At 39.7% G+C, this 13,507-nt stretch overlaps 2 protein-coding genes across 5 annotated transcripts in view; one reads left to right on the top strand and one right to left on the bottom strand.

Moving 5' to 3' along the window:
- Positions 1 to 7,709: 7,709 nt before the first annotated feature.
- Positions 7,710 to 11,228, bottom strand: LOC129239557 (ribonuclease Z, mitochondrial). 3 transcript variants are annotated; one of them, XM_054875143.1, is made up of 5 exons: positions 11,076 to 11,228; positions 10,650 to 10,856; positions 9,947 to 10,595; positions 9,091 to 9,898; positions 7,710 to 9,031 (listed from the first exon to the last, which is right to left on the bottom strand). In XM_054875143.1, exons 3-5 carry the CDS (start codon positions 10,583 to 10,585, stop codon positions 7,902 to 7,904), a joined length of 2,577 nt encoding a protein of 858 aa, XP_054731118.1. In that variant the 5' UTR covers positions 10,586 to 10,595; positions 10,650 to 10,856; positions 11,076 to 11,228; the 3' UTR covers positions 7,710 to 7,901. The 3 variants fall into 3 exon arrangements, with proteins under 3 accessions (XP_054731118.1, XP_054731116.1, XP_054731117.1); XM_054875141.1 differs by having other exon boundaries at positions 10,650 to 10,825; XM_054875142.1 differs by having other exon boundaries at positions 10,674 to 10,825.
- Positions 11,229 to 11,563: 335 nt separating this feature from the next.
- The window catches only part of LOC129239556 (tyrosine-protein phosphatase corkscrew), a 70,210-nt gene continuing 68,266 nt past the window's right edge, over positions 11,564 to 13,507 (top strand). The window contains exons 1-3 of one of the 2 annotated variants that reach the window (XM_054875140.1): positions 11,564 to 11,876; positions 12,949 to 13,136; positions 13,220 to 13,346. In XM_054875140.1, the coding sequence (XP_054731115.1) occupies positions 11,863 to 11,876; positions 12,949 to 13,136; positions 13,220 to 13,346 (329 nt within the window). In that variant the 5' untranslated portion in view covers positions 11,564 to 11,862. Of the gene's footprint in view, positions 11,877 to 11,941; positions 12,881 to 12,948; positions 13,137 to 13,219; positions 13,347 to 13,507 lie in introns of those variants that run through there. The other variant, XM_054875139.1, reaches the window with a different exon arrangement.

The following is a 13,507-nucleotide window of genomic DNA, read 5'->3' as shown; positions in this document are numbered from 1 at the left end:
TGCCTATCAATATATGTTTATATACATATATTTTGTTAGTTATATTCGTGCAAAAGTTCATATTATATTTATGTACATTTGAATATGCATTTTTGTTCCTTTGCCAAACGAAATTTTTTTAAATTTACATATACATATATATTACAGGGAATAATTCATATACATATGTATGCATTTTATAGATAGTACAAAACTTTGAAATTTAAAATAAATAAAAGAAAACTTCAAACAAACGTATTTGCATACATACATATATGGGACAACTAAGTTCTATTGCATCTTTAATAAATATAGTGTTGCACGCATATGTATGCACTGAAGCAACATGACCTACCTCACGAGCATCGCCTTATCATATTTCATGCAATAATTAGGGTGTAAATATTCGAATGATCGAATTCCTGTAATGCTAAAACAACTTATTCTGCATATGCATCGACGTAAGTGCATGTGCGTATATGCACACTTGATGCCCTAACTATGTATATATACATATCACGTTCAAATCAAAAAATTCTGTATACAAAACGCTTCATTACCAGGCACACAGGAAGATGGCATATGCAAATATAAATATTGAATTCAAGCAAAACAATGCTTATTAATATACACATATGCATGTACATACAACCGCACACACAGGGCATTCGCTTTATTCCTCAAAATGCGTATGTCGTTCAAAGCTAAAATTCTATGCCCAGCGACTACAAGAACAAAATGCAGTCATAGACGCAGGCGTAGCGGCCATCATTCTAGTTGCCATAGCGCTGAACAGTCGCGGCGGCGCCGAACAGTTTCAACTATTGTTCTGTGCAACAAAAACTCATCTTCAAAAAATTCATTGATAAATTCGAGCTCATAGTTCTAAGAGCAAGAACTTTCATTCATAAAACGAGCCGCCCATATGCCAATTTTCTCGACAATTTGAAATTAGTCAATATTGGAATATTTCGCGAAGAATTATTTGCCAATATTTGATAAATCTTCAATTTTTGTCAAGTCGAGTGCCCGCGGCATCGTACATATGTATGCAAAAATATATGTATGTAAATATGTCGTTCTAATGGCCTCGGGAGACGTTCCAGCATGCTTGACTGAGCTTTGTGTGTGTTAGTGCAGTCGGGTGTCGTCGTGTCACACATACTTGTTGTCGGCTTTTGAATGATGAAAATCAAAAATTTTTGATATTAGCGTCAATCAGCCGACACGCACACATATAAAGTTCTTGTCAAACAATGTTGACCGTCACCAAAGGCCATAAATGCTCGACAGCCGCAGCTGCTGTGCGTCAAGTGCGCGCATGAGCATACAGTAAGTTGCAGAAGAAAACAAGTAGCTTAAAAAAAAGGTCTGATTCGGACATTTTAATACTAAGATAAAATTTGGAAACAATTATTTTATGTTAACTGATAGTAGGCAAATAGTTAATTAGTAGATTACTTTACGTATGTAGTTTTTCAATTGATAAAAAGTGTACAAAACATATGCATATATCTGCAGTTAGAAACTTACTCTGAAATCAGAGCATTTGAAGATGCCTGTAACATTTCAAGCTTACTGTACATACAATGCTGTGCCAATGAATGTGCGCTGCGCCATGAGTGCGCGCTGGATTTCTTGCGAAGTTTTACCGTTTTATCTTGAGCTGTGGCTGGTGAGCACACATACACACAGCATATACATATGCGCAAATGTATATAAATTCACAAATTTACATTTGCATATGCCATCTTCCTGTGCGCCTGGTAATGAAGCGTTTGCTATAGAGGATTTTGATTCAGTTGAAGGTAATTCAACAAAGTTTTACAGACACCAGACAGACAGACATAACATATGTACATAATTTGGATGATTTGGAGAAATTCAAATATATAGGTCATATTAAAAAGCTACCTAACATTCTTTGCTTCTAATCACCAACAAATTCTTATCGACTGCTGCTAAATTTACATAATTCAGCCCCTCACTGTTAATTTTTGTTGAAAAATCTGTCTATGGTGAATTGTCTTCGCGAGACGAGTACCCCTCGAAAATGAACACTTTCCAGTCATTAAGACTTCTCTATTCATTAACGTTCTCTGCTTCACCCCCGAACAAAATGTTTCCCTTCCAGTGGAGACATCGTGTAAATGGGCACTTTCCTATTATCACTAAATTGAGCTCAACACAGAAAAAAGATAAATACCACTCAGAAAAAAGATTCTTACTCAACTTCGCTGATTGGACAAAATTTAACAAAACCGTCGAAAACGAACTATCGAAAAGACCACATTGCGAGAACATAAACAAAGAAGCAAACAATGTAGCAAAGGCTATTCGCGTAGCAGCCAATGTCTCCATCCCACAAGCATCCAACAAAAACAAAAAACACGTCCCTTGGTGGAACAAATCTCTAGCGGATCTCCGCAGCCAAAAAATGACGGCATGGCATCGTTTCCGGAAATTCCCCACACAACAAAACCTTCTGGAATATAAAAAGCGAAACGCGATCTTCCGAAGAGAAATGAAGCGTCTTAAAAAAGCTAGCTTTGAAGACTTTGCGAAATCCATCAACACAAAATCAACGCCTCAAGAACTATGGAGCAAAGTGCGGAGACTTACCAACCATCATACGCAAACATCAATCTACGCTATGAAAACCGCTCAAGCTACAATAACCGAACCCAAGGCAATAGCCCACCTTTTTGCTCACAACTGGTCCGAATGTTCCAACGATTCTAACTTCCCTAATCAATTCAAACTAGCTAAGAACTCGCCCATAACACCAAATAAAGTAACTAACACAACAGCCAAGAAAATGGAAAATAGCATCTCAATGGAGGAAATGCTTTTCACCTTAAAGCTAACAAAAGGCAAAACACCAGGCTTTGACCGCATATCATACCCAATGATCAAACACCTTAGCATATCTGCAAAAGGGAGGCTTCTAGCGTTATACAACAACATCTTTCAATCCGGTACCATTCCCCAAAACTGGAAAAGTGCAACTATCATCCCCATTCCAAAACCTCAAAAAGAGCCAAACCTTCTTGAATCTTACCGCCCCATCTCGCTAATTTCGTGCCTCTCGAAACTAGTAGAGAAGATAGTAGCGGCGCGTTTGCTATGGTTTACCGAAACAAAAAGGCTTATTTCATCCAACCAGGTTGGATTCCGACCAGGACGAGGATGTACGGATGCCCTGTTGCACATCGACTACCATGTGGCAAAGTCCTTATCAACGCACAACCACATCTCTATATTGTCAATAGACTTTGAAAAAGCTTTCGATAGGATAGGAGCACATGTTATTTTAGAGAAACTTCGACAATGGCAGGTTGGACCAAAAATTTTTAAATTCGTCAAATCTTTTCTTATAAACCGAAAAATCCGAGTCAAGATAAATGGCATTCATTCCAATCTACATCCATTAACGAACGGTATCCCCCAAGGGTCACCACTCTCGGTCTTACTTTTTTCGATCGCATTTAACGAAATCAGCAACATAATTCTAAAACATAAACTTGTAGACCACTGTGCTTACGCCGACGACGTTTTCCTACTATGCAAAGCGAAGGATGTTTCCGAATCCAATCAAATCCTTGAAGATGTTTTGAAAGAAATTGAGGACTGGACCATAACTTCAGGGGCAAAAATTTCGCTCGAAAAAACGAAAAGGCTACACATATGCAAAAAGACCAAACGCGATTATCACACCCACTCAATAAAACTAAACCAACAACCAATCGAAAACGTCCAAGAACTCCGTATATTAGGACTCATATTCACAAAAAACTACTCTTGGAAGAAACATCTCCTAAAACTAAAGAAAGACCTGCAGCCCAGAATCAATTTACTATCTTACCTATCACACAAAGGGTATGTTCACATAAACACACTTATACACATCACTAAAGCAATAATCATAAGCAAAATTGACTACGGTCTTTTCTTATATGGCTCCGCATCCAAAACTACACTTAATATCATAAAACCCATATACAACAAAGCTATCAGAAGCAGCCTATTTGCCTTCCGCACCACCCCAATAAGAATCCTCCATATTGAATCTGGTTTGCCTACACTTGAAGAACGAATACAAGAAATCAACTCTAAACTTATTCCAAAAACACTTTTCTTAAATACATCAATTATAAAAGATGACGTAAAAAAACTGCTACCATCCAAAAGAAGCTACAACGTTACGCCTGCGCTACTCAAAATCATTAATGTTTCCCGCGGATATAACTTAGAAACAAAACCGCAAACACTCTCCTATTATAATCCTCCTTGGAAATTAAGCACTCACACATGTGATACCACACTTCATACACATAAAAAAGACAACACCACCAATCCAATATTTAAGCAGCTTTTTCTCGAAAAAGTCTATACCCATAAAAATAACGGCTGGTCAATAGTCTTTACTGACGGATCTAGAACGGAAGACAATGTTGCATTCAGCGTAACATCCGAAGATGGCATATTTTTAAGTTTAAAAACCATGTTCCCTTACTCTTCTATATTGTCGGCAGAAGCAGCGGCAATACACGAAGCAATGATGTTATCCATCCAGAAAAAGACGAAAACCATAATATGCTCCGACAGTTTGTCAGTCATTCAAGCGGCTAGTAATCCTACTTGCAACAAATGGGAAACTGTTAATCAAATAAGGGATTTGCTAATAAAAAACAGTAAATTACTAAAACTACTGTGGGTCCCAGGACACACAGGTATCGAGGGAAATACATATGCCGATAATGCAGCGAAATTCGCTTGCAATGCCCCAATTATAACCAGCCCAAAAACAGAAAGACTCGATATAAAACGACATATAAATACATGCATAATACACAAACAGCGGCAATCATTAAAAAACTACAAGCACGAACATTATTCTAATATTAATAAGAATGGAAACCCTCCACTCTACCCAACAAATATACACGGATTTAAATCCCGAATTTTCTCCCGCCTTCGCCTAGGCCACACAACGCAGACCCATGAACATATCCTAAAAAAAGAAAATCACCCTATCTGTATAACCTGCAACACAAACCAAACATTGGACCACATCCTCAACAAATGTCCAAATCACGCCAACGCAAGAAAAGAAATACTAAACTCAGAACAAATAAGCGACATCCTCGCCATTCCCAGTCATTCAAACATCGAAAAAATAAGCAAATTCATTAAAACTATCGAAATGACAATATAACAAATAATCCAGACACCCACAGACGACGCAGAGCTGATGGCCTCTGCAGCCAATGCTCAAACATAATTTTAGTACTGGTATTCATACCAGTCACTAAATAATAATAATAATAATAATAATATTCAAACACATACAAACTTTTTAATGGTATCCCACAGGGTTCACCACTATCAGTGATCCTCTTCATTATTGCATTTGACGACATAAACAAAATTATATCGACGCATAAAAGAATTAACCACATAATATATGCCGATGACTTACTTCTCTCCTCTAAATGTAAAGATTTATCGGTGGTACAGAATGATTTCATACAAATTTTATCGGAATTAACAAACTGGTCAAATACGTCTGGGGCCAAAATATCGTTTAATAAATACAGAAACTTTCATACATATATGCAATAAGAAAATGTGTCCACCGATGAACCTATCTTTCAATAATGTTAACCTATTGTTATGTAGTACTTTAAAAATTCTTGGTATTATATTTGATTCTAAGCTAACTTTCAAAAGTCATTGTAAATACCTTAGACTAGCTCTAGTTAAAAGATTAGATATAATCAAATACTTATCGTCGAAACACTGTCTTGTCCATCCATCATCGCTCATCAATGCGACCAAAGCGCTACTCTTATCTAAAATCGACTATGGCCTACCGATCTATGGGCACTGTGCGAAAAACAATGTTAAGCTCATTCTTCCTCCATACCACACCGCAGCCAGGAGAAGCATACGTGCCTTCCCGACCTCACCGGTTATTTGCACTTTGACAGAAGCTGGTCTTCCAACCATCGAAGAGAGAGCTACTGCCAACACCATCAAATTGATCCCAAAGCTCCTTCGGTGCAAGAATGCAGTATTGCTCAAGGCGGTTTATTCGGCAAGCAGAAAGAAAAAACACGGATATCGACCGTCAACGATTATGAGATGTTTAAATGCTGCGAATGAACTAGGTATTCCTATCAAACCAGAGAAATTCGATTACAAACGTCCTGTGCCATGGTTCCAGTTCAATAGTCTGCTGTACCTAGACATGCATTCTTTTAAGAAAAGTAATATACAACTCCTCCTACAGTTTACCGTCAAGCCTTCGAACAAATTGCCTTAAATCTAAAAGAACAAGGATGGAAATTTTTGTACACGGACGGGACTAAAACTGTTTCCACCACAGCCTTTGCGGTAGTAGACTCCGACCATAACACAATTTCCGCTGGTCATCTACTAAACTTCTGCTCCGTTTTTACTGCAGAAGCAAACGCCGTTCTGCTGGCAACGCAGTATGCTCTCCGAACTGGTGAAAAATACGTTGTATGTACTGACAGCATGTCCACCATTCGTTCAGTAACCAACATACCAAAAAGCAACTTTATCATCTCAACGATCCGCAATGTTTTAGCTGGTGGAAACAATTTAATCAAAATCATGTGGGTTCCAAACCACGTAGGAATACCTGGCAATGAAGCCGCTGATGAAAGAGCAAGACTGGCAGCAAATCAACCACTTATCGCCTTGAACGTGATTCTCAAAGAAGATGTTTTTAGGCTTTCAGAAGCAAAATTTTTCAAAGCCAAACTTTCTGAGTGGAATAATTTCCGGCATCACTACTCAGCATTAAACTCGGTAAGGCAGTCACCCACCTTCCCGAGGGGAATAAACTGTAACGATCTTAGAAATTTCTCCCGCCTACGAATTGGTCATACGACAGCAACACATAACCATCTCCTTAAGGGTCTTCCACCTCCACAGTGTCCATTTTGCAACAGCGGTTCAATCTCGGTCATCCACTTGCTCGATAATTGTCAACATTTTTCAACAATAAGATTCAACGTCTTCGGTTACAACACCCCTTCCGATGCCCTGAAAAGCTATGACTCCGAATCCATCAAGAACATCAACAAGTACCTTACGTTAGCTGAGCTTAGGAAGTTAATTTAGAGTTAATTGTCTAATAGCGTATAATGTAAGATATTAATACTATTTATTGTTACTCTGGTAAATTCATTAACAAGCGAGCCGAAGGTGTTTACACTAGTGCTCCATTTAAATGTAAAGTAGTGGATCTCCTCTACTTTTCTTATATATAATAATAATAATAAGCCATTTGAGGTTGAGCTTTCACAATGTAGCAATTTTTTTGACGTAATCTCGTACCAGTATAGGTCTCTTATCGGTTTCTCAGATCCACATAGCTCCTTTTGAAGGTGCGTTGGTTACCACCAGGAAAAGCTGCTAGTTAGTGCGCTATAGAGGATTGGTGAGGAGTAAACGGTTCACTAGACAGGACTAGTTTACTGGGGCGGCAGTCCTTGGTCGGGAAAACCCGAGTCATTCCGGTAACGTAAAACCGGCTGCTATGGGAATGGGGATAGAAGCACTCATATTGATGTCCTTACCTACGTTTGACCGATATACGCCAATATACACCTTACCTACCATTGACACAGACATCCAAGGCCTTCGAGCTGCTCGTATACTATACACTTTAAAGACAATGTCACGTTTTTGGTGTTTTTCGCTCTTTTATTGTATTTTGAAACATACAATTCATATATTTATATAACCACATTCGAATTTAGAATTAACAATTAAATTTAAAAGCATAATAAAAATAAACCTAGCGTAATATACCTTGTTTTTTGAAAAAAAGATAACAGCTTATTTGAATTAGTATATACTTGAATTTACCACACGTTCGTTACAACTTAGTCCGCAGTCATCAACTTTCGTTTTCTTTCCAGTTTCAATTCCCGTTTCAGTGCCTTCTGTTCCAGTTCCTCAGCGTGCTCGGCAAAAAGTGCATGCAACGCGGGGTACATGAGGTGGAAGTGTTCCAAGTCACCCAGCGTTACTTGCATATTATCGAAAGCTATTGCTACATTACACATCTCGTCTGCCTCCTCTTTACCGCCCACCAATTGTTGCATGCGTGGCAGCTTGGCGTAGCGCTGTGAGAAATGTGTGAGTATGATGTGCTGAGCTTGCATTTCACGCCCTTGTGCAATGGCTTGAGATATAGTGCTGTGCATTTTCTGTTTCGCCTCGTCGATCAAGTCATCTTCCATAGTCGCTTCATGTATTAGTACTGTTGAGTTGCGTCCGAGCTCGACTAAATCTCGACATGGCATTGAATCGCCACTGTAGGTGATTTTCACTGGCGCAACGCTCTCTGCCGTCGCTGACAGCGTAATACTAACACCATAGGAATGAGGACAGTGACGTACCAGGCAAGTGGCCACCGAATCAAAGCCAAGGTCGGCGCGAGTTTCATGCAAATCCATTGGGGTTTCCAACATTTCCGAATTGCCTATAAGCGTGTATGCTTCCGAGATGCCATCGATGCGCTCATTATAGAAATTGAGCCAAGGTTGTATTTGCGCCGGTGCAAAGAGTAATATTTTTTGCTCTGCTGCCGGCACATTCACTTGCTGCAATAATCTCTGTCTCTCGTTCAACAAGCCAATTAATCCAATGTGATGATCGGCGTGTAGATGAGAAATATAAATCGCTTTTAGATTGCGTATAACCCACTCGGCATTCGTTTTGCCATAGAAACGCACAATTTGACCGAGTGTACCCTCGCCGCAGTCGAGTAACATAAAGGAATTCTCGGTTGCTTGTACCATGATTGCGCTCACATTGCGTGTTTTGTTTGGTATGCAAGAGCCTGTGCCGAGGAAGGTGATCTTGGGGTATGCAGCGGTGCATTTTGGTTGTGGCAGCGCTTGTAGGTCTATCTTTAGTTTGCTGAGGCACGCAGGGAAGTCAGGTAGTTTCTGCGTCTCATTGATATATTCACTAGGATTCAGCTGCGCTTCGACGCTGCGATCGATACCTGTAAAATAAAGGCAAGTTAGTAAAATCATTAAAGAGCAGTAAAATACAGAAACTTACCTTTTCGCGGCCGTAAATGGAAGTTCGTAAGTGAATTTATATTAGTCACTTGGGCGTCTGATACAGTATCGTCTGCATTGGCCAAATCCTCAGTGCCATTCCCCTCGCACTGCTCTTCTTTGGCCGAATCGCTTAGCTTAGTTTTCTTTAATTTAGTGCTGATATTCAAACTATTGCAGGACTCAAGCGCTTCTGCTAGTAAAGGAAATGTGCGCGCATTTATTTGATTTAGTTGGTATTGTATGCGATGCGCCGATACATAGCCGGAAAAGTTATTGTGCGGCGAATTCAAATAGAGATGCTGCGTGCGTGGTGTGAAGTTTTCCATAAAAGAGCGATAACAGTTGTTTTCCCGCAAATGCGCCGGCGTAAAGTGGACTACGAGCGCTACTTCATTTTCGCTTTCCTGCTGCAATGTACGGAAGAGATCGGCGCGCGCCTGTAGTGCAGGCAAATACTCTTCGGAGGGTATATCCAAAAACACGAACGAAAGCGCTGTTTCGCTGGGTTCGCTCACGTCCTTCGAATACACAATTGTACCGTCGGGTAGTTTAACATCACAGCCATTTTTTAGTTGGCCCAGAAGCGGGCCAGGTGGTACACCTCGTTCAACACATTTCACTAAATTAAGTGCACCTGGCCGTGGTTTCAGCGTGCATATGTAAGCGACCACCATTTGATTGTGTGCGTCTATTGTGGCAGAAGGGTTAAACGGCACTGCCGGTTGCTGTTTATAAATCGGCACATACTTGACACTCATCACTGAATCCTCAAAACCGTCTAGTTGTGTACAATCGCGCGTATTTACCTAAATTTGAACTATTAGAAATAATAAGCTAAATACACTTGCGCTTACCTTTAGCGCCTTGAGGACTACAAAACGTTTCATACTGTGCAGTATGCTATCTAAATGCGGTGGCCCATGCAATGCCATTTCCTTAACGCCTGCGTCTTGTACTGTTAGCGCTAGGCCAGGAAAACCGCCTACAGCCGGCCAAGTATTGCGTGTCACAAAAATATGTTCTAGTCGCGCTAGCTTAGTTTTGTGCTCATGTGCTAAGCGCTGAGTACCTTCGCCACAATTGAATAAATAGCGCGCTTGATCCGTAAACAGATAAATGGCATTCGGTGATCCATTTGCTCCGGCACCCAGTACTTGCAAATTCACAATACCCGGTATGTAAGGCGTTGTTTTCTTTTTGGCTGCTTGAAGCTGTTTCTCTCGACGCAGCTGTGGCGGCGCTGAGTTTGTCTGCCGGGTGATTCCGGAGACTTGGGAGAGTACATCGTTGAGTCTCTTTTTTAAAGTTTTTTCTGCAGACGAATCTATCTGTTGATCCTTCGTTACAACTGTTTGCTGTCGTTCAGCTTCATCCCCATTTACAATATGAGAATTTGATGCTGGAGCATCCATTGTAAGCAGTTTGTAAGCGCGCGAGTATTGAAAGGTTTTAACACGTGCAACGCTACGTCTTAATGAGAAGGTGAACAACATTCGTGTTTACCTGAAAGTAGTGCTTGTTAATTGTGATGTTTTAAAATGTTGTTTGACGAAATACCATTTCATCTAGTTCTTCACTTACTCTGCTACGATTGGTTGATGGGGAGAAACACATGCGTTGGCTACGAAAAGGCTTATTTGACATAACATCACAGCTGATACGTCTTGTTGATATATCGCAATTGGGTTGCCATTTCTCTTCGCAAAAAAATATGCTTCGTTTTAAAGCACCCACTTAACAAAACAGAGTTTCAATTGAAAACAGCTATCGAAAAAGAAAAAAAAAGTTGTTTCGGTTATTACTAAAATTTCCGAACCAAGGCGAATCTATACAAGATAGTGACACTAGAGCAACAATAACATTAAGTTTGTTTATTACCTTTACCAGTTAAAATACGCTGTGAGAGCAGTAAAATCGAAAATGAGAAAAAATTGCACCAAAAGTACATGAAACGAAAACTAGGCCATACATGCATGAATTTACCTTATTTTAGCAAATTATTCTAAATGTTTATGTTTGTGGTCGACAAATGCTTGGATTTTGACATATGCAAGCTTTATTTACAGCTGTCTCACGTTATTACACTTTCGAGTACATTGACGCTTTCGTAGTAAAAACTTGAAAGAATTTCAATGAATTTTCTTTTGATAATTAACACTCCTATTTATAACAATTTTATTTTCACAATTTGTCTTTTTAATATAAAAATTTCAATCAGAATATGAACAATCAAACAAAGAAGCAGGGCCATACAAAATACCCGAAAATACTAATTCGCAATAAAAAAAATCAAATCAGCTGCTCTAGTAATAACACCCTGCATGAATTCATTGTACTCTCTTTTTCGGGGATATTCATCTATATTAGAACCACTGACCGTTCTCTAGCTATACCAACAATACACCGTGTGCAGAATACAGCTAACATTTGCTTCAGATTTGCTTACTTTGCCCCTGCCTTGGCAGCAATGTCCGGAATATCGTAATTCCGTTACTTTTCCGTTTCTTCACTTTTGGGGCGGAATGTCAGCCCCAAAGAAAATGACAATAGAATTGCACTTGTGTTGGTTTGCCAGTTTGCTAAAGTAGAAGAAGAAATCGCAAGAACGTGTGCGGAGTAACATTTTAAAAGCAGCAACAGCAGCAGCAGCCAGTAGCAAAAATTGAGGTGGAGAAGGAAAGCGAAAAGACACAAAGATAAAAGCTGGAACAAAAAAGAAGTGTGTTGGGAGAAAAATTTTTCCTCGATATTGAGCTAAAATTATCAGAAAATGTCCTCGCGAAGGTAATTATAATGCAAAGTGCAGTAAGATTATGACAATTGATAAAACCAGCGCAGGCGTTTGAAATGAAAAACACGTTTAAAATGTGGTCAAAAAGTGAAATTTGCAAATTGGCATTGTTCTCGTTTGACACTACTATATGCAAGTACTTAGTGTGTACGTTGGTGTGTGGCTGCGACAGCGGTAGCGGCCGAAGCTAAAGCTGCTGCAGCTGGCTGGCTGATTGTCTGCCTGCCTGCCTGATTGTCTAGCAGTTTGTTGCTTTATTGCTGTGGCCTTTTGTTGCTGTTGCTGACTGCCGTTCGTTGTGCCTCGCTGCTGCGATCTACTGTTGCTGAGTGCATGCTGCCAATCGTTTACCCGTATGCTTATTATGAGTGTGTGTGGGTATGTGCAATCAGCAAGCGTGCACTGGTGTATGTGTGTATGCGCGTTTCACAACGCTACTGTCATCGTTGCCACCACCCGCACCCACCAAAGTGCGTACAACACCAGCACCAGTACCAGCACGCCCGTCTAATAAACATCAAACTTAGGAGCGGCAAACATATTATAAATAAAGGGTGAAGGAGCATAGCATTTGAGAGATGCGGGAAATTAAAAAAATTTAAAGGCGCTACAAAACGCTATGCAACCAGCTGTAAAATGACAAGACTTTCCTCACGTTTTCAAATGCGTTCGGTGAGATCTGATAAAATTGCTTGTCAAACTAAGATTACACCTACAAATACAACATTCGTGGCTCCTAGTCACCCAACCACCCACGGCACATTTGCACACGACCGGCTTTGTACTCGTGTCCTGTGCGCTCAGCTGACGAGAGGAAAATGAGTGTCATACGCACACTTACAAACAAACCAGCATACATACAAAAGGAAAATAAGTCGTAAACACGCGTAATAAACTGAAGGATTCCGTTCGCCAGCTAAGAAATAAAAATGGAAAACAGTGAATCCTTGTGCTTTTCACAAGCAGAGAAGCGCTTTGAACTATTACGTAGAAAAAAGTCAAAATATTGGTTAATTTCCGCATTGCAATAAGTTTACTAATATAATTTTTCCGCTACCTCTACAGATGGTTTCACCCAACAATAAGTGGTATAGAAGCTGAGAAACTTTTGCGTGAAAAAGGTTTCGATGGTTCATTTCTGGCCCGCCTGTCATCCTCAAATCCAGGCGCATTCACGTTATCGGTGCGTCGCGGTCAGGAGGTGACGCACATTAAAATACAAAATAATGGAGACTTTTTCGATTTGTATGGTGGTAAGCAGCGATGGCGTACTTTGCATTCGAATTATTAAGCTAAAAATATTTTCATTAACCATCATTGCTTTATTACATTGCAGGGGAAAAATTCGCTACGCTTCCTGAATTGGTACAATATTATATGGAAAATGGCGAGCTGAAAGAGAAAAATGGTCAAGTAATTGAGTTGAAGCAGCCGTTGATCTGTGCTGAGCCCACTACGGAAAGGTGAGTGCGAAAATTTTGTATAAAATAGCTATGTACAAATACATATGTATATAGCTATGTACATGAAGACATTGAAATATGTAACACAAAACAGAGAAAAAAGTGAAGAACATTCAAAAAAGGGTCATTAGTGCGTGATTATGACCTGAAAGCCTATGTTA

The sequence above is a fragment of the Anastrepha obliqua genome, chromosome 2, assembly GCF_027943255.1.
Source record: "Anastrepha obliqua isolate idAnaObli1 chromosome 2, idAnaObli1_1.0, whole genome shotgun sequence".
Classification (NCBI taxonomy): Eukaryota; Metazoa; Arthropoda; class Insecta; order Diptera; family Tephritidae; genus Anastrepha; species Anastrepha obliqua.
This window is presented reverse-complemented; position numbering and strand designations above follow the sequence as displayed.

Bases quoted from the DNA above. Each gene is read 5' to 3' on its own strand.
- LOC129239557 (XM_054875143.1), bottom strand. From the start codon at position 10,585: ATGTTGTTCACCTTCTCATTAAGACGTAGCGTTGCACGTGTTAAAACC. The intron at 9,899-9,946 runs GTAAGCGCAAGT...GTTCAAATTTAG, and splicing joins TAGTCCTCAAGGCGCTAAAG to GTAAATACGCGCGATTGTAC. The intron at 9,032-9,090 runs GTAAGTTTCTGT...TTTATTTTACAG, and splicing joins CCATTTACGGCCGCGAAAAG to GTATCGATCGCAGCGTCGAA.